The 19,729-nt window shown below is 51.5% G+C and overlaps 1 protein-coding gene across 6 annotated transcripts in view; it reads left to right on the forward strand.

Moving 5' to 3' along the window:
• SEC14L5 (SEC14 like lipid binding 5) overlaps positions 1 to 19,558 on the forward strand; it is a 39,865-nt gene extending 20,307 nt beyond the window's left edge. For all 6 annotated transcript variants that reach the window (XM_032125690.1, XM_032125694.1, XM_032125691.1 and 3 more), the window contains 12 exons: positions 2,067 to 2,195; positions 2,827 to 3,037; positions 4,704 to 4,816; positions 9,417 to 9,606; positions 9,920 to 10,008; positions 10,408 to 10,478; positions 11,107 to 11,278; positions 11,915 to 12,049; positions 12,428 to 12,565; positions 13,299 to 13,544; positions 14,441 to 14,619; positions 15,607 to 19,558. In XM_032125690.1, the coding sequence (XP_031981581.1) occupies positions 2,067 to 2,195; positions 2,827 to 3,037; positions 4,704 to 4,816; positions 9,417 to 9,606; positions 9,920 to 10,008; positions 10,408 to 10,478; positions 11,107 to 11,278; positions 11,915 to 12,049; positions 12,428 to 12,565; positions 13,299 to 13,544; positions 14,441 to 14,619; positions 15,607 to 15,712 (1,779 nt within the window). In that variant the 3' untranslated portion in view covers positions 15,713 to 19,558. The remainder of the gene's footprint in view (positions 1 to 2,066; positions 2,196 to 2,826; positions 3,038 to 4,703; positions 4,817 to 9,416; positions 9,607 to 9,919; positions 10,009 to 10,407; positions 10,479 to 11,106; positions 11,279 to 11,914; positions 12,050 to 12,427; positions 12,566 to 13,298; positions 13,545 to 14,440; positions 14,620 to 15,606) is intronic.
• Positions 19,559 to 19,729: the final 171 nt, after the last annotated feature.

Here is a 19,729-nt window from a genome sequence, read left to right on the forward strand (position 1 = left end):
GCTGGGAGGGGTGGGAATTGTGCACTTACACACAGGGTGAAGGTGCCTGAATGGGTTTGAGCACCTCTGCAACACTGGACTGTGGCTGGAGACTCTCAGGCTGGAAAGGCTCTTGGGTCCTGGGTGTGGGCTTGTTCAGTTGCTTTGGAGAGGAACAGGAAGGGCCTGGAAGGACAGGACAAGGAGGAATGGCTTCCCAGTGGCAAACTGGATATTGGGACAGAATTGTTCCCTGGGAGGGTGGGCAGGCCCTGGCACAGGGTGCCCAGAGCAGCTGTGGCTGCCCCTGGATCCCTGGCAGTGCCCAAGGCCAGGTTGGACATTGGGGCTTGGAGCAGCCTGGGCCAGTGGAAGGTGTCCCTGCCTATGGCAGGGGGTGGAACAAGATGGGCTTTAAGGTCTTCCAAACCATTCTGTGATTTCATAGGGCTTGAGAAACTCCTTTAGATTGGTTGTGATTCTCTGCTTGGAGTGAAAGTGGAAAACAGAGTTGGTGCTCCAGAACTGCTGGTATTCTCTCAGTTTCTTTTTGATTGGCATTCAGGCTAACAAAAACATCTAGAGCTTGGGCATGTATATAAATCTGGGTATCTAGAATTAAACCCTTACTATTCATTACTATAAGGGCCTGAGTGAAGTCTGGCAATTAATTTTGCCCACAAATAAGTGAAAGTTTTAGCACCTTGTTTGTCATTATTTTCATGCTCTAAAGATTTGGAGAAAGGACTTGAGCCTGATCTGTGGCCTGGGCTGTCTCCATTTGAGGCTGTTTCTGTGCTGTTTCACTGTAATGGTGCTCTTAGGGCCCAGTCACCATGAAATAGCCTCAGCTGTTTCTGGAAGCAGTCAGATCCTGCCTGTTGTTCCTCACACAAATGTCCAGATCCTGTTACTTACCTGCCCTCTTGGCCACTGGACAGCAGCTTGGCTTCTCGGGACTAAGCAGGCTGTAAGGAGCTTCAGGCAAGAGGAGGAATGGAAAAGCTGTGAACATTTTGGATGGTGACGGTGTTCCTGAGCCAGAGATCCCTTGGTGGCTGCATGAGGCTTCCTAAAAACTGCAGTAAATCAAACTTCCATCGTCACCAAAGGCACTGACAGGTCTGAAATGCTCCCAGGTCAACTAGGAGCTTGTTACACTTGCTGATTTTGGCTGTGTTCTTAGGAAGGAAACGTCAGCATCTGGGCTTTGAGGGGAACAGGGTAGGAGCTGCTGGCTGCATCCTCAAGATGGTTCCCTGCTCTATTTTTACCAGTTCCCTTTTCCCTGCCAGAGTGCACCGGAAGCAGGTTTATTCTCATCTTTCCTTTTCTGCAGTGTTCTCTGAGGCAACTTGGAGAAATATGATCCTGCTCCTGCAGTTACTTAATATCTCCCCAAGGAATTTGTCCTTTATGGTATCCTTGTGTGGGGGCTGGAGTTGTTTTTCTTTCATGTCAGTTTATGAACAGCAGCACCTACAGAGAGAAGGCAGAGTCCCCTCAGGAAAGGGTTAAGTTTAAAGGAGGAAAAGATTTTACCATATACAGAGTAACAGAGGGGAAATAAGGGAAAGGTGTGTGCTGAGCTGACAGTGGGAAAACTCCCTGCTCTGCCATGTCCCCAGTGTTTTGGGGAGAAGGCTGATGTTAGTGGCTGAGTCTCCCATCCAAAACTAAAACGAACCCTGGTTTGCATCTTTCTTCCTTGCAGGTGTAGGAGTTTTAATTGCATGTTCCACAAGGCCATCCCTTTCCATAAAGAGACCTTGACATGATGGTTTGAAGTGGGCAGTTCCACTGCTGTTTTAGTGCAGCTTTTGCTACTACAGTTCAGGTCTGCTGGGGCAGAGATGGGTTTAAATCTTGATTTCCTTGTGCATGTGAAGAATGTTGGGTTAGCAAAAGTCTGGATGTTCAGTTCTCCATGAATTCTCACGATGGGAATGAACCTGGCTGGTCAATCCAGGTCTGGCAGTGCCTCCTCTGCCCCCTCACTCTGTAGCTGTGGAGGTTAAGCAGCCAGTGTGGTGCCAGGGCCATGAGCCACTTGGCACCATCCCAGCTGTGTGTTTCCCTGGCTGTAGGTTCACCCTGAGAACGAGGAGTGGACGTGCTTTGAGCAGTCGGCCTCTCTCGACATCAAGTCCTTTTTTGGCTTTGAAAGCACAGTGGAAAAGATTGCCATGAAGCAGTACACTTCCAACATCAAACGGGTAAGGTGGGCTTCCCTGGCTGCCAGAACACCCCAAATCCTCTATTTGCCTTTCTGTAAACAGACCCAGTGTAGTTTTGTGCCCTTGCTTATGGCTCTGAAATGCCCCAGTTGGGCAAAGGAAGAAAAAGCCGGTGTGCAAAGAGCACAGAAAGATCTGCTGGCTGGAATGTGTCTGTGCAGGGATGGAGCAGGCTGTACCAGAGGAGGGTGGCAGTGGATGCTGTGGGTGCCAGGCTCCTCGGACACTGAGGACACTGTTCTTGTGCAGGAAGGGGAAGTTCTGGGTGAAAATCAGCGCCCTGTGTCTCCAGAGCTCGGGCTTGGGTTAGTGGCCCATTCCTCTGGGCTGCAGAGGAGCAGGGCAGCTAACTGGGTTTGGGAGCAGGGGGATGGGGTAAAAGTGCTCTAAAGGCAGCTGCATCCATAGACTGGGATTTGCCTGGCCATTATTGTAATTCATCATTCATAGGGGCCTTCCACACTGGATGTTTTTTGACAGGATCGTGGGGTTTGGAAGGAGAGCTTTCCCCTGTTTATCCCTAGCAGCATTAGTCATCTCTCCTGAGGAAACTCCTGCACCTTGCTGGCTCTGGAGGAGGCTTTTTCCTAATGAGAGTTCTCCCCTTCAGGGCAAGGAGGTGATTGAGCACTACCTGAAGGAGCTGATCTCCCAAGGGATCACGTTCATCCCTCGCTGGAGCCCTCCGGCGGCGAAGGATGAGCGAGCCCCGGCTGTGGGACCGGACCCTGGTGACATCCTGCTGGATTCTGGGGCTGCTGGCACCAGCAGGGAGCAGGCTGGGAGCCCCTGCCCTCCCTCAGAGGCTGCCAGCCCTGACGGTAGGCACTGCCCAGGCAGCAGCTCTCAGTCAGTAGCACTGACCAAGGAGCTTATTTTCATTTCTCTTGGCATCAGGTTTTTCATCTGGAGTGTGGGGGAGGAGGAGGGAAAGCTATTTTCTTTTTTCAAGAAAAACAAACAATGGAACTGTTTTTTCCCTAAAACAAAAAAGCCATGCAGGCAGTATGTTTTGGTGCTTAGAAAAAAAAAATCAAGCTTGATCAGCTCTTTAAGGTATTTTATACTTTAAACTGGAGAAGGTGTCTTCATTATGGAATTAAATATTTTATCTCTTCTAAAATTAATAGTCTTGGGGACAGGTTTGGATGGCTTTTGGCCCTGTATCCGGCCAAGACAAGCTTTGTGGAATGTCTCCTCATGCCTTTTTCCCACAAAATGCCTGAATCAAACTTCATCTTTCTGTGTGTTGGTCTGATGATATCTTCTAGACTAAATAAAATACTTCTCTGGCAAAAAGAAATAGCAGGCACCTTTGAATCCAGAGCTGTTGTAATAGAAACAGTTGTTGTCATTCCTGAGAAGGAAAGGCAGCACTTGTTTTGCTGAGTGTAACTAGGGAAAAAGCTTGGAATTTGGAAATATCAGTAGTTCTGCTCTCACCTGATCTCTGGGAGTTTTCCTGGAAGAAGATGGGAATCCACAGAGAAGCTGATTAGGAGAAATGTTTGAGATTAAAGTTAACCTCAGAGTGGTGGGTCCCATCTAGCAGAAGAGGAGAGTAGCCCTTATTTTTCTGCCCATACTCCTGTTCAGGAAGGGATCGCCTTCCCTGGGCGTGCTCCCCACCTTGCTAGCTCTGGGGGTTCCATGGAGTGTCTCACTTCCAAATGCAGTTTCTGTATTCTCCTGCTCATCCTGTGGGTGTCCAGGCCTCTTTTCGCAGGTGATGGCATCTACTGAAAACCTTGTGCCTGACAAAGAGCCAGCTCTGAGGTGTCCCCAGCCCTGCTCCCTGTGTCTTCCAGCCCAGCTGCTGCCTGGGCTGCTCCCCCCAGCTGCCCTGTTCTGCTGGCTGGCAGCTGCCAGCCCTGGGTGGCACATCCCTCTGTCCCTCAGGGCTGGCACATCCCTCTGTCCCTCAGGGCTGGCAGTCGCCAACCCCTTGTCTTTTGTCTCTGAGCTGGAGGGGCCTGGAGCTGCTGGTGTGCACAGGACTTGTCCCCCTGCCAAAAGCCTCCCTTGCTGTCAGAAATGTGTTGTTGTTCTCGCTTTGTCTCTGGTGTCCCTGGGCAGAATAATGGCTTGGTGTTCCAGCGAGCCTCTTGTCACTGCAGTTGTGCATGAAATTTGGGACACATGGAGATGGAAGTGCCCTGGAAGTGGAGTGGTTGGTGAGCTGAGTGCCAGAGCTCATGATAGATCTTTTAAAGCTCCTGCTGGAGCAGTTCAGGCCTGAATGGAATACTGGTGTTCTCAGAGACAGGTGGAGTGATCCAGTTGTGATACAGCAGGTGCTGCCTGTGGCCTCGTGCCCCAATCACCGGGAGAGTGTCCCCCAATCTCTCCCTCCCTCCTTCCAGCTGCTGGAATGAGGCTTCTGAGCAATTCCCATGTAAATCATAAGGAACTTGATGTGTAGAAACAACTGCCCATCTCCCTCCTGGCTGTACCAGTCTCCTCTGAGTTGTTGTTTCCTCCCTCCAGCTGACAAACTGGACGCTGATTACATCGAGCGCTACCTGGGCCAGCTCACCCCGATGCAGGAGAGCTGCCTGATCCGCCTGCGCCAGTGGCTCCAGGAGACTCACAAGGGAAAGGTGGGTAGGGCGGGCACAGAGGGGCACCCAGGGGGGTCCCACCTGGGATGGGGCACCCTGGATGCACAAATACACTGGGGAATGAGAGGCTGGAGTGTGACACCACAGGAAGGGACCTGGGGGTCCTGGTCCATGCTGAGCTGAATGTGACTCAGCCCTGGCAGCCCAAAGGGTCACCGTGTCCTGGGAGCATTGTCCTGCTCTGCTCTGTGCCAGAGTGGCCTCACCTCAAGTCCTGGACACCACAATATCAGAAGGATCTAAAGCTGTCAGAAAGTGTCCAAAGGAGGGACATGAGGATGGGGAAGGGTCTCAAGGGGAAGCCATAGGAGGAGCAGCTGAGAGCACTTGGCTTGTTCAGCTGGAGAAGAGGAGATGAAGCACAGAGCCCACCGGAGCAGCTCTGGTCTCTGCTCTCTGTGACCAGGGACAGGACCCAGGGAATGGCTGGAGCTGTGCCAGGGCAGGGTCAGGCTGGAGATCAGGGAAAGGCTCTTCCCCAGAGGCTGCTGGGCACTGCCCAGGCTCCCCAGGGAATGGGCACGGCCCCGAGGCTGCCAGAGCTCCAGGAGCGTTTGGACAGCGCTGCCAGGGATGCCCAGGGTGGGGTTGTTGGGGGGTCTGTGCAGGGCCAGGGGCTGGATCCATGATCCTTGTGGGTCCCTTCCCACTCAGGAAATTCTGTGGTTCTCTGATTTTTCCCTGAAAAGCAGCGCAGGCACTGAGGGACAGTGAGGCACTGAGGCACTGCTGGAATGTCCAGAAGCTGCTCGAGCTCCTTTTGGTTAAAGGAAAGTCTCTGTCAGACTGACAGGGTAACTGGTATGTGGCTGGGAAAAGAAAGGGTTTAGAGCAGCTTGAATGCCTCAAGAGGGGTTTAACTCCAGATTTCCTGATGGAGAGGGGATTAGGAGGGAAGGAAAGAAGGACCAAGGATAGCACCAGAGAGAGAAGTTGGGTGGGCTGAATAGATAAAGGGTTCTTAGGAAGAGGAGCAAGTGATCCCCCTTGGAAGCAGGTAACAGCTGGGTGAGGTTTCAGCAGTAGAAGCTCCCTGGCTTAGAAGGAAACAGCTCAGTCAGTCAGGATGGGTCAGGTGAGGTACTCTGCATTCCTGGGTTTGGGAAGATTTTAATTCTTTTTCCTTTACCTGGCCTTTCCAAAAGAGACTGCTGCTTACAAGGGGCTTTGGCAGTCCTTTCTGCATGCTGTGCTGTATGTCTCAGAGCTGAGCATGTCTCATCTGAGTACAGAGAGTCTGAACATGATTTAGAATGCTGTATTTTCTTGGAAAAGTGAATGTGAATCACCCGCGTAGAAACAAAATGTAGCAAAGATTCAGTGCTATAGTTCTGCTGCTGTTGAACTCCTGAAGTTCCCCTGTGTGTGAGCAGGCAGGTGGGTTTTGTTGGTACCCAGGAATGTGGATGGAGAAACAGCTACCAGAAAACCTCAGGCTGAAGAGAACAGGAGGTGTTGGGGCAGTGTGAGAGGCTCCCAGCAGCTGATATGCACCAGACACCAACAGTGCTGAATGTTGAATTGTAAGAGCTGATAAATTCCCACCACCAAATATCTGCCAAAGCTGGCCAAGGCCACTGGTGTACAGTGGCATCAACAGCAGGTTGGATAACTTGGACCATGTCCAGAAGGGTGGTGGCTGCTGGATGCAGGTAGAAACTACAGGAATATCTGTATGATGTATAATATATATACTGAATATATATGTATATATACTGTGTATATATACACACCTGATGGAGCAAAGGGCTGTGACACCTCCCTGCCAGCTGCTCTCGTGTCACTGTGATGCTCTGCCTGTGAGTAGGGAGCTGGGGCTGGGCTCCCAGCCAGCCAGGGGGTGGTGAGTGAGCTGTGTGAGCAGCTCCCTGCTCACAGGAACAGCTTCACCAAGAAAAGGGGCTCTGCTAAACACTGCTTTTGATCTGTGTCTGCCTATGATCCAGCCTCCTGTCAGACAGGAGGCACCAGACAGGTGGGCAGGCAGGGGTCAGTCCCCAGGTGTAACTGTGCTCTGAGACAGAGGACAGGAGGCTTTTCATGGAGACCTGTCCAGTGAAATGGTGTGGGCTCTCTTGGGGTAGGAGATACCTCACCCAGTGGGTCCTGGATGGGAGCAAGACAGGGAGGCTTTATCCCTGGTGTGACCTGCAAGGATCCTGCTTTCAGCTGGAACAGGCACCACCTAAACCTTTCTTCTGTGGGTTGGTTTTCCCCCCTCCATATCAGAGGTTGAGGAATGGAAGCTGGAGAAGGAAAACGTGAGAGCACACGAGCAAAATGTGGAACAACTGCCCCTTGGGTGCTTGGAGCTGGGCAGGGAGTGGCAGCCCTTGTTCCCTGTGCTGTGCTGGGAGCCTTGGGAAGGTGCAGCTGAATCCTGAGCTCTGGGGACACTGGCAGCTGCCTCAGGCCTTTGGGTGGCCTTTGTGGGCCTTGTCCCGAGGGGAACCTGGGCACACAGGAAGGGTGGTGCTGGCTATTGAAACTTCATCCTGAACCTCCTGACTGCTCAGCTGCTTGCTTCTCCTGATTCCCTGATAGCCTGACAGAGCAGGTCAAACTCAGGAGCTTATCCTGCAAGGCTGGGGTTTTCCCTGGAGAGGCTCTTGCCTTCCTGTGGCAATCAGTTCTTTTAATTCGGAGCAGGGGTGGCCTTATTCCTCTGTCAGAAATTATCAAAAAATAGATCTGTGTCTTGGAAAATGGCCCTTCTTATTTTTGTCTTCTGTCCTGTTTCACTATCCCTTCCCTGTTCCTTCCAAAGCAGACATTACCTTTACAGTCAGATACATTGCTGCTTAAAAAATCTGAAGAGTTTAAGGAACAAATTGCAAATGGTGTTAAAATTGCAGCAGCTCAAAGCTCTGTTCATGGCTTTGCACTGTGCAGGAGAGTGCAGCACTTTCACCAGTGAATACAAAAGCAGGCTGAAATTAAACCTTCGTTTGCTTGCACGTGGGAGTTACTGCTTTGGTTGGACAAGGATAAAAGACTAATTCCACTGTGGAGTTGTGTCTCCTTGGAGCTTCCTGCCTTTGGTCCAAACAGAAGTGCTGGATTTGCCTCTTGCCTGGAGCTGTGTACAGGGGAGGCTTGGAACATGAAAAGTAGCAAACCTTCCACCAGCCATCCCCTTTCCTGCAGAGATCCTGGGGCTGCTGTGGGTGTCTGGGCTGGGTCTGATGAGTGACAGCTGCCTCTGAGCAGCAGGAACACAAACCTGAATTATCTGATGAAAACTCTGCTGGCTTTTAAACTTGCTGTGATACAGAGTTCCTCTAAATACTCCTGGGATCCTCTTTGGGATGGCTACCCTCTCCTTTCCAGGATGTACAGATGCAGTGTTAGAACCAGTATCAATCTCCCCCCTGCTCCTCAGGTGCTTTAGGCTTGGTTTAGGCTGCCTGAACTCTGCCCCTTCTTTAGGTGAGTCAGTTCTGACCATCTCTTGCTTGTGAATCCGAGATTGCTCCCTCCTGACATAGCTGCCAGCCTTGCTTTCTTCCCAGCTTTCTGATTCCCTGAGCATGGCTTTGGACAAACAAAGGAGCTTTGACTCCTGGACATGGGGGTTTGTGTCCCAGCAGGGCTGGGAGTGCTCGGGTTGTGCTAGCAGAGTATGGATGCTCTGGAGGAGAGAATCCCTGCTCCACAGAGCTGGAATTTTTAATGGAAACTTGTAGAGAATGAGGCCAAGCACTTTTGGGGAAATTAGAGTGAGGGGCTGGGAATCCAGCAGCACATGCAGCTTTAATCCAGTTGGATTTGCAGCTGACAGGCTCTTAGGCAGATTTGGCACTTCTGTGGAATCTGCCAGGGTCATTGTTAATTCCTGCTGCTTGGCATTCCTGGCAAGTTTTCTTTGATTCCTCAGCTAAAGAGGACAGGGCAGATGTGGAAGGAGGTTGGAAGAAGCCATTCTGCAGACTTGCTTTGGAAAGCTTTTGTGCCTGTGATGTTAGAATTACTGACAGTGCTGGCATGGGTGATCGGGAGAGAGTGTGTTGTAGTTTTGGTTGATTTGGACCAAGAGTTACTGTGGTGTGGTGGAGCAGGGAAGCCTTTGGAAGCACTCAGCAGCTTTCCTGTTCAAACCAGCAGCAGCAGGGCCTGCACAAGAGCTGGAATTGGTCCTGGTGGCATCATTCAGGCTGCAGAGCTGTGATTCCCCTCCAATGCCTGGTGTGGTTCACGTGTTACCTGTGTTTGTTACCTGTTGCCATCCCGTGCTGCTTTGCCCTGGGCAGGTGAACTTGCAGCTCCCTGACTTTCACACGGTATTTTGGTGCTCCTTGTGGATCACCAGCCAAGGGAAACGTCAGCCAGCCCGGGGTTTGCTGGGGCTCCTGGGAATTGCACTGGGGAAGGGCTTCCCACAGGCAGTGACTCGGTCACTTCTTTTGTGCTCCTGGCACCCTCTGCTGCTTCCAGCTGGGTTAGCGAGGGAGGCAGAGTGGGAGTTTAATGTTTGCTGTCTTAGTTTTAAGGGATTAAAAAATGGTGTAGAGTGTGCAGCCTCGTCTGCAGGCCAAATGGAACATTCCAGTCCTGATGCTGGGACTTTCTCTTCTTGCAGATCCCCAAGGATGAGCACATCCTGCGGTTCCTGCGCGCCCGTGACTTCAACATCGACAAGGCACGGGAGATGCTGTGCCAGTCGCTGTCCTGGCGCAAGCAGTACCAGGTGGATTTCATCCTGCAGTCCTGGAGACCCCCGGCCCTGCTGGAGGAGTACTACACCGGGGGGTGGCACTACCAGGACAAAGGTGAGGAGCTGCCCCTGGCACAGGCTGGTTCTGGCACCACACCAGTGAGCCGGGATGTTGAAGAGAGCTGTATGGACATTTGAAAAGTTAACAAAGCAGTTCAATGCCTGTGAGCAGCCACTCTGCTTCCCTGTAATTGTATTTCCTCTGCACACATCTGGCAGATCAGTCAGTGCAAAGCAATTTCTCTGAAAAGGTTGCTTTTGGCAGTGATTTTTATCCTTTCAAATATTTAATGTGGCTTTTGAATATGGTATGAGAGTGATGCCTGGGGGACTAAAGTGCTCCCCTCTCGAAACCCTTTGTTTTGAAGATGGGCGGCCGCTCTACATCCTCCGCCTTGGCCAGATGGACACCAAGGGTTTGGTGAAGGCCCTGGGAGAGGAGTCCCTGCTGCGACACGTGAGCTGTGCCTTCGTGTGCCACCTGTTCCCCTCGGGGTGTTTGGAAGTCTTGTCATGGGGCATCAGGAATCCTGGAATGGTTTGGGTTGGAAGAAACCTTAAAAGTAACCAAGTCCCACCCCCTGCCATGGCAGGGACACCTCCCACTGTCCCAGGCTGCTCCAAGCCCCAATGTCCAGCCTGGCCTTGGACACTGCCAGGGATCCAGGGGCAGCCCCAGCTGCTCTGGGCACCCTGTGCCAGGGCCTGCCCACCCTCCCCGGGAACAATTCCTTCCCAATATCCCATCCAGCCCTGCCCTCTGCTATCTGTATTTTTTTAAAATAAGATCTCCAGGCCATCGTGGTTCCTTGGCCATGCTCAGGCTAATCCCTGTCTGTGCTGGCTTTGATTCCAGGTTCTGTCCATTAACGAGGAAGGACAGAAGAGATGTGAGGAAAACACCAACATCTTTGGCCGCCCCATCACGTCAGTATAATTGGTTTTCCTGAATGCTTGCAGACTTTCCCTGCCACGGTGAAGGATGCTGCTGTGGTTTGGGGTGATGTCCTTGGGGTTACAGTGCAGACAGCAGTGTGTGTTACGGGCTCTGTGGGGACCACAGACATATATAAATTTATTTGTTAGACTGAAATGCAGACAAATCCTGCAGTTTCATTGGAAAGCAAGCATTGATCCTTCCTTACATCATTTTCATATCCCATCTCAGATTAATTTCATCTTCCTGTCTTGGTGATTTTAATCCACATCTTTGAAATTCAGGGTTTTTATTTAAATACAGGAGCCTGTCTGCCAGATTCCACCTTCATTTAAAATGCATTTTTACATTATTTTTAGCAATAGGCCTGCATACCTTCACCCTCTTCCAGAGTTACAGATGTTCTTGCCCTTGGGGTTGGGTGTCTGTGTTACCTGGAGCTCACCTGGATTTGGGTGTCTGCTGCCTGAGTGGAGATGTGCTTTTTATTGGAACTGCTGGTGTCCCTTGTTGGCTTCCCTGGATCCCCCCCCGACTGTGGGGTTACTGTGGATCCTAAACTGAGCAGCCACCACATTCCAAAGTTCTGACAGCTCTTTTCCTGCCTGTTTATTTTAGATCCTGGACTTGCCTGGTTGACTTGGAAGGGCTCAATATGAGGCACCTCTGGCGGCCTGGGGTGAAGGCCTTGCTCAGGATCATTGAGGTGGTGGAGGACAACTACCCCGAGACCCTGGGAAGGCTCCTGATCGTGAGAGCACCACGGGTCTTTCCTGTGCTCTGGACCCTGGTGGGTGAAACCTGGGCTCTGCAGGATCACTGGCACTTGTGCAGGTTCACAAAGAGCTACCTCAGCAGAGGCAGGGAGGGAAAAACTCCAGGCAGCTTGTGGTGAGCTCCTGAAGAGGCCAGAGCAGAGCCAGGCCATGGGGTTCCTGTAGCTCACTGGGTTCTGGTGACTGCCATCCACCAGGACAGGATGAGAAACCTGAATCCCACCCCATTCCACCCAAACTTGGTGGGTTTTCGTATAGATGGGAAAGGACAGGTATCTTTTAGTCTCAGGCTGTAGGGCACTGAAGGGTAGTAAGTAGTAAATAATAAATCTGGTTCTGCCTGGTGCCTGCTGGCTGCTCTGGCAATATGAGAAAGTGGTTGTTACATTTCTTGTGAGGTTTATAGGTGAGGCAGTGACTGTAGGCTTTCCTGTACATGAAGCAGAAAGTGCTGTGAGATGATGATACAGAGAGAGAGAACACTTTCCATTTGTTATCCCTTTCTTTGGGAAATGCCTCAGAGCTGTGAAGCTCTGCACTCTGCTGAGACCTTCCAGGCTAGAGCCCAAAGCATCGTGGTGAGATGGCTCAGACAGTGTCTCCAGCTGCCCTCAGTGACAGCCGTGTCTTCTGTGCCCTTTGTCTTTCAGGTCAGTCCCTTTATCAATGAGAACACACGGCAGAAGTTCCTCATCTACAGTGGCAATAACTACCAGGGCTCAGGAGGGCTGGTGGACTACGTGGACAAGGACGTGATCCCAGACTTCCTGGGAGGAGACTGCATGGTGAGTTTTCTTTCCTCTTGTGCAGGTGGAATCTGGAAGTGATTCCCTCTTCCTCACCACCTTGGCCTTCCACTGCCTTCTGAGAGGTGTTGAGCCTCTGTGCTGGCCAGGATCCCCCTGCTCTGGGCACGGGGCAGTTCATTTGGGCACAGGAGGCTGCCCTGCAGTGGTGGTGCTGCCCTGGCGATCCTGGAGCAGGGGCAGAGGGCAGCTCTCTACAGGGAGCTCAGACAAACCCTGGTAGTTCCAGTGAACTCAGAGCCACTGTGCAATCCTGGCTCAGCTGAGGGCTCAGCCCGTGTCTGACAGCCAGCAAGTGTTCCTGGTTCACTGCTGGGACGTCCTGACCCCTCCTGTTTGTCTGTGTGACCATTGCAGTGCACTGTCCCAGAAGGGGGGCTCGTCCCCAAGTCCCTTTATCAAACCGAGGACGAACCGGAGAACTCGGATCACATCCGGCTGTGGACAGAAACCATCTACCACTCTGCAAGTGTCCTCAAAGGAGCCCCCCACGAGGTACAGAGCAGAGCTTCCCTGGGCTGCAGGAGCTGCTGGGCTGGGACAGTGACATGTCCCCTCTGCTGGGGCTCACTGGAGCAGCCAAGGGTTCCCACAGAGGGAGCAGGAGAGGGCTCGGCAGCAGCTGCTGTTCCTGGACAGGATCAGCTGGAAGTGTGGGAGTTAAGAACAGCAGTTTGAGCAGCAGTGTCTCTTATCTCTACTATGGCCTGATCTTCTGTAAGGTCCAGTCTCTTCCTCCTCCTCCTGGGGGAAATAAAGGCCCCTCAGTTTCCCCTCTGACAGTTCAGCTCCCATTCGTAGCTGGGACAGTGATGGGGTTGATAAAGGAAGGTGTGTGCTGGGAACTGCCAGATGGGAGTCACCAGGAAACAGAATGTCCCAAAGAGGAGCAATTAAGTTGCCAGATCAGCCCTCTGGCCTCTCTGATGGGGAGTGACTGATTTAGCTCTTTGCTGTGTCCTGCTTTGTGCCTCAGTTCCACTGAGGTTTTCCTAGAACAAGTAACTCATTTACGAACAACTCTGATATGGGGAGAGAAGGTGAAAACACCTGAGTGGGTGTGGTAGGGCTGGGAATGGGAGTTGGTGTGTGTCCCCCTCAGGAATCAAGACCATCAGCCAGCTGAAGGATTGAGGGGCCAAGTGTGTTTGCCCCAGAGTGGGGAGGAACACGCTGCTGCCATCTGAGCACCTGACCCTGCAAGGGCCTTGTTCTGGTCCCTTCTTAGATACTTGTGGAGATCCTGGAAGGGGAATCTGTCATCACCTGGGACTTTGACATCCTGAAGGGAGACGTGGTTTTCAGCCTCTTTCACTCCAAACGAGCTCCTGAGCCAAGTCACAAAGAAGCTGCATCACCAAGCCCGTCTGCTGCAGGGGACAATGTGCAGCTCATCGACAAGACCTGGGTGCTGGGGGTGGATTACAGCCGGGTGGAGTCCCCTCTGGTCTGCAGGGAAGGAGAGAGCATCCAGGTCAGAGGGGTTTGGGTTCTGGCATGGGTTTAGAGTCCTGCAAACTCCAAAGTAATCGGGTGGTAGGGAGGGAACTGATGGCGTGGGAAATGAGGTACTGCTGGAAATGGGGGCTGTGCCCATTCCCAGCAGCTGGGGAGGAGGGTTCTGCCCCCTCAGGTGAGACCCCACCTACAGAGCTGCCTCCAGCCCTGGGATCCAACAGCAGAGGGACGTGGAGCTGCTGGAGAGAGTCCAGGGGAGGCCACGGAGGTGCCCCAAGGGCTGGAGCCCCTCTGCTCTGGAGCCAGGCTGGGAGAGCTGGGGGTGCTCACCTGGAGAGGAGAAGGCTCCAGGGACACCTCAGAGCCCCTTGCAGGGCCTAAAGGGGCTCCAGGAGAGCTGCAGAGGGACTGGGGACAAGGGATGGAGGGACAGGACACAGGGAATGGCTTCCCAGTGCCAGAGGGCAGGGTTAGATGGGATATTGGGAAGGAATTGTTCCCTGGGAGGGTGGGGAGGCCCTGGCACAGGGTGCCCAGAGCAGCTGTGGCTGCCCCTGGATCCCTGGCAGTGTCCAAGGCCAGGTTGGACATTGGGGCTTGGAGCAGCCTGGGACAGTGGAAGGGGGTGGGAATGGGCTGAGCTTTAAGGTCCATTCCCACCCAAACCATTCTGTGATCATTTTCTGGTTTCCCTGCGAAAGTGGGGAATCCTAATTTAGAGGGAGTCATTGGAAAGAGACTCCAAGCTAAAAATCTAATGGAAAATAAGCTAAACAAGCTTTTCTTTCCCCCCCTACTGGTACTACAGGGCTGTGTCTCAGGCAGGTGGAACAGGTGAATGACACCTGTGCTGGGCCATGCAGCCATTCCCCAAGACACCCGTGGTCACCTGCTGTCCCTCCCTCTCTGCAGGGGTCCCATGTCACACGCTGGCCTGGTTTTTACATCCTGCAGTGGAGGATGCACGGGCCCCTGCCCTGCTCCAGCTCCAGCCTCCCCCGTGTGGACGATGTCCTGGCCTCCCTGCAGGGCTCCAGCCACAGGTGCAAGCTCATCTACTACTACGAGGTGCTGGCCTCCAAGGACTTCAGGTAGGGCATTTACAAGGGGTTCACTACGAGTTGCACTGAGTGTGAGTTAAACATCTGGGTATCAGAGACCCCACAGGGGCTGTGTTTCACTGACAAGTGGATGGACACAAAACTGGTGGCATTGGTGGCATTTTTGTGCAGCCAATCTCCCCTGGTGGTGTAGATACTTAAAAGTTCCCTTGACTCTGTGTCCACCAGTGGCCTTTGTGCTTTGGGTCTTGCTTGCAGCTGCCTGAAGAGCAGGAGGTTTTTGACTCAGGAGGGTTTTTATCTTAGTTGGGAATATTTTGAGAAGCTGCTTTTGGAGTAATTTATATACCAGCTGGGCTATTTCCCAGATAATTTTGTTTGGCACTTGAGAAGGACGAGCACTTCTGAACAGGTGAAGAGTCAGGGTGTGCCTGGCCTCCTCCTTCAGTGCTGAAAGCACTTCCCAAACTCCTGTTAATCTGAACTCTCTGCAAGTCCTTGACCTTTCCCTAGAGCTGGAGGAAGCATTGGGCAGAACAGACCTGAAGGTGCTGAGCTTGAGGTGTGACCTGGCCAGGTCCTGTGGGGTCAGAGCAGCAGAAATGCCTCACTCCAGTCATGCAGATGTGTTCCTTGGGGCTCTTCCTGAGCCCAGCCTGCTTTTGGCAGGAGGAGCTGGAGCTGCTGGAGTTGGGACTGGTGTTCAGCAGCCTGGAGTCCTTGGGTTCACAAGGCTGCATTTGGAGAGCTGTGAGCTTTCCTTTCTCCTCAGGGGCAGCTCCCAGAGGCTCCAGCTGTGTCCCCTTCCCCAGAACAGTAGTCAGAGGCAAGGAATAATATCTGTAACTGGGAAAAAATGACTGATGAATATTTCATCATGACACAGAGATTCTTAGAGAGCAAGTGGGAAATGAGACAAAAATTACTCTGCAAGTGTTAGAGAGCTGATCTGTGAGAGGAACAGTTATCCCTTAATTGCTGCCTTCCTAACAGCACATCTGCTCTGTCCCATCCTAGGGGATCCATGTCGAGCCTGGAATCTTGCAACAGCGGCTTTTCCCAGCTGAGTGGAGTCACCACATCTTCCAGCCAGTCCCAGAGCAGCTCCCACCTTTCCAGATAGCAGAGCCAAGGCTACAGCAGCAGGGGGAGACCCCCCGGGGCTGCTGCAGCCCCAAACCAAAGAGCTCCAGGGCTGAGCCGTGGGGCAGTCAGTTGGACACACAGAGGCCTCTGGGAGCTGCTTCAGCCACAAAAACTGAAATTCCAAGGGCAGGTTTAGGAGGTTTGGGCCAGCTGCCTGCCTCTCAGTAGTCTCCTTCACCACCTGTGGATTTTGGGTGCCTGTGAGTTTGCAGGAATCCGTTCCACTCCGCTCCAAAGGGCTCTTCCCATCGGTCCTTTTCCCGCAGAGGAGGCTGATGTTGCCTTACCTGTTGGACCTTTAGATAATTCCTGGGTAGCAAAAGGAAGGGAATTTCCTGGGTGCCCACGGGGTACTGGTTCCACACTGGACAGTCAAGTGGGCATTCCAGGGGCAGGGAAGGAACTGCCAACACCTGGGTATGGGTAGGACGGTTCAGAAATCACTTCCAGGTCAAACCAAAAACCTCTTCTGGTCTGGCAGGATGCTCTGGGAAATGTGTTGGATTTTTTTAACCCTGCTGAGAAACAAAGTCAAAATGGTTTTTTTAGAAATTCCAGGCGTTGAATCTGCCTGCAGCAAGTGGCATCTTCCAAACTATTGTTTCTTTTTACTCAGGTTTACAGCAATAATGAGTAGGTCTGTCCCATTCCTGAGTGAATGGGAACTGAGTCCAGTTCTAAAGGGCTAAGAAAAGCAATATTTGATTTCCTGAAGGCACAAGATTTTCTGGCAGTATTACAGACTTGCTTCTTTTAAACATGAGCTCACTTGAAACCTTTCAGAGAGGCATGTATGTATGTAAGCACTTACTGAAGCCTATTTATTCTATACTAGCTTATTTTAAATTGTTTTTTAACTTATTTATAATGTCAGAAATGACTATTTATTAAAAGTCACCTTTTTTTAATGGGATGAATTTTGTTTAAGAAAGGAATAACTGCTTGTCTTCAATCCCAAGCAATCTTTCTGCTTGGGTGCCGATCTTTGGGATCGCTGATGTTCCTGCAAAAGGGCTGCACTGGGGTAAGGGCTGTGTCACCTTCCTTGCAAGGAAAGGTGACAGTCCAATGCTTTTTTTGGACTGTTTTTTAGGATTAAGAAACAGGGATTGAGTTCAGGAGTTGTCATGAAGATGCACTGTCTTCCTACACACCAAAAATGCCATGTTTGTCCCTAATCTGATTGTTCCTCTAGTCAGGTTGGGGAGCAAAGTTATCCATGTTCTTGTCCAGGTGGCAACAGAATGAGAACAGGTGTCAAATACTCACCAGGTTTTTATTCAGGAATCTGTGAAGTTGTTCCTTCCCACCCTGCTTTTTTTATCACTGGTTTTGAAGCACCAGGCTCTGCCAAAGGAGGAAAGAGCCAAAATATTTGGGACAATGGGAGGCAAAACTTGATACGGTTTTGAGTTGTTTGGTGGGGTTTTTTAAGGACTGGAGCCAAGGGAATCACTCTCCACCTTGCATCTCTCCCTGTGAACAGGTAACTTGGTTATGTAGAGCTCAGGGAAGTTCTGATTCCCAGTTCTCAGTTGTTCCATAGACTTGAATGTTTCTCCCAGACAAATGAAACTTCTGTCTCTGGCATTTCAGCGTAACTGGAGTCTGATAAAGAGGGACAAATACCACCTTTCCTCTGGAAGGTCAGGAATTCTGGAAGCAAAAGTGCATGTGTGTATCCCTCATGGAAAATCCTTGACCCAGAATAAAATCTGATTCTAGAAACAGTTTCAGACTCCCAAAGCCCCAGGAGTAAACCCAGCCCTGTCCCCCCTGTGCTGTTTCAGGATTTTACCTTCCTTTCTCTCGTGGTTGCTCACGTCCTACAGTGGCAACATTCCTGTTCCCTGGGTTTGCTCTGGGTAAGAATCTCTTCCTTTGCCTTGGACTTTTTTTTAGATTTTATTTTAAAATGTGGGACATGCTTTTTTCTGCCCATCAGAAGTTTTGGGTGTTTAACTTTTGTCAGGGAAGCACCTGGAATTTGGCCTCTGGCAGGTCTCTGAAGGGTGAGGTGAAGGGCTGCTTCCACAGAGTGTTCCTGGCTCTGGGAATATGCCAATCCCAGTTTTTCCCCTTGTTCCCTGGCAGTACCACTCCTCTGCCCATAAGAGATTGTGGCACAAGTCTGTGAAGCAGCTTGTGACCTCTCCTTGGCAGGGCTGCCTGGGTTATTCCACCTGACAATTTACTTTGAAACCAATTTAAATAATCCAATCTTTTTTCCCTTTTTCTCCTGAATGTTAACAGGAGAAAGGGAGCAACACCTTTTTAAACCTGGCCTTGTGAACTGCAGAGACCAGAGACACAGAATTCTTCTACATCACCTTTTTCCCCCTCAAATGACATCAGTGTGCTTTAGAAAACAAACCCACAGTTTTCTTCACAGTGAGCTGAGTCTGGGAGGGGTTCTGGATCCTCCAAAATCTAAGCCAGAGCCTTGGGAAATGGCCTCATTTTGGGTGCTGACAGTGATGCAGCAAAGCCCTCCCTGCTCCCTCCCCGGCAGCTGCTCTGCAGCAAGGCCAAGGAGCTCGGGCTGTGCGCAGGGAACGAGCTGCTCCTGAAGAACCGGCTCCCAGGAGCTCGGGGCTCTCCCCGTTCCAGATACTCCGTATGCAAACACAACACCTACCTCAGAGCCGGTGCCACGTCTCACGGCTGGGAGGGGAGTGCTGTGCCACAGTTCAGTTAAATGTGGCCAGACGGGAAACCTTCATTCTCAGCAAGCTCTCCAGGTTTGCCCCAGTCCCTGAGGCCCGTCCCAGGGCTGGGAAGGGCAAACACGGGGCGTGAGGATGGATGTCGGATGGCCTCAGCCGTGGTTCAGGGCACAGTCCTGAGCCATTTTTTGCTGCCTCTCCGGTGTGAAAAGGGCTTTTCCCCGCTGAAGGAGAGAGAAGGGCTGAGCCCCCGGGGCACCGGGCCGGCTGCAGCTCGGCAGGAGCAGCAGCAGCGGGGCCGGGGCCGCGCCGTGAGCCGGCACCGGGGGCTCTCCCACGAGGCTCCTCAGCAGCTCTGCCGTTCCTCAGCTCCTGGACTCGCTGTTGGGAAGAGAATTCCCGACTGGCACCAGGGAATCCTGAGTGACTGAGCTGCGGCCGTGTTCCTCTGCTCAGCCAGCTCGGTTCTGGCCGCTTCCTTTCAGGAACTTCGAGTAACAATTTCTAATTCCAGTTTGGTTTATTATCTAAAGATTTTGAAAATGCCATAATCCACTTGCAATTCCCAGGAGGAATTGGTGAGCCCAGCTCTCCACCACACTGGGCTGAGAAGCTGCTGGGGCTGAGGCCAGCCCTGCTCCATGCAGGGAATCCCTCATCTCAAAAGGCATTTTACGAGCTCACACTGCTTTAATATCCCAAATGTTTGTACTGTGAGCAATTAATGCAAGGTAGAGACTTAACTGACAGCAGCTGTCAAAGATTCCTGCATGCAATTAGCTTTAATATTCCTCCAACACCTTTGTGATGCTCCTTACATCTGATTATTTCTCTCTTGGAAGGTGAAATTGGAGTCAAGTCACGTTTGCTGGCTTTTAGTGACACCAACACCCACTTCCAAGCTTTCAGTTACACGTAAGTTAAATGGGCATTAATTAATTTTTTTAGCAAGCACTTACATTCTCTCCCTTGCAGCTGGCTTTGGTTTTACACACTGAGATCCTCATTTTTCTCAGCCAAAACCCCCAAACCTCCTGTAAGAGCCCACCACAGAGCGCTGTAACAACAACTGTCCTCCAGTGACCGTGTCTGTGGGTCCTGGTAGAGCTGTACTTTTGGGTATGTTGGAAATAAAACATCTCTGAGAACACGTGGAATTGTTTGATTCAACTGTTGAAACTGCAGGGCAATGAAAATTTAAGCCTGTGTGTTGCTCTCTTTGCCCCCAGAAGCAGAGGTAAGGCTTGTATTCACTTTTTCCTGCTTTTTAACTAAAATGTTTGAGCTGTTTTCTAGAGAACCAGCGTTTTTTGTTTACTTTCCTAGCA

Source organism: Corvus moneduloides, chromosome 16, assembly GCF_009650955.1.
Source record: "Corvus moneduloides isolate bCorMon1 chromosome 16, bCorMon1.pri, whole genome shotgun sequence".
Classification (NCBI taxonomy): Eukaryota; Metazoa; Chordata; class Aves; order Passeriformes; family Corvidae; genus Corvus; species Corvus moneduloides.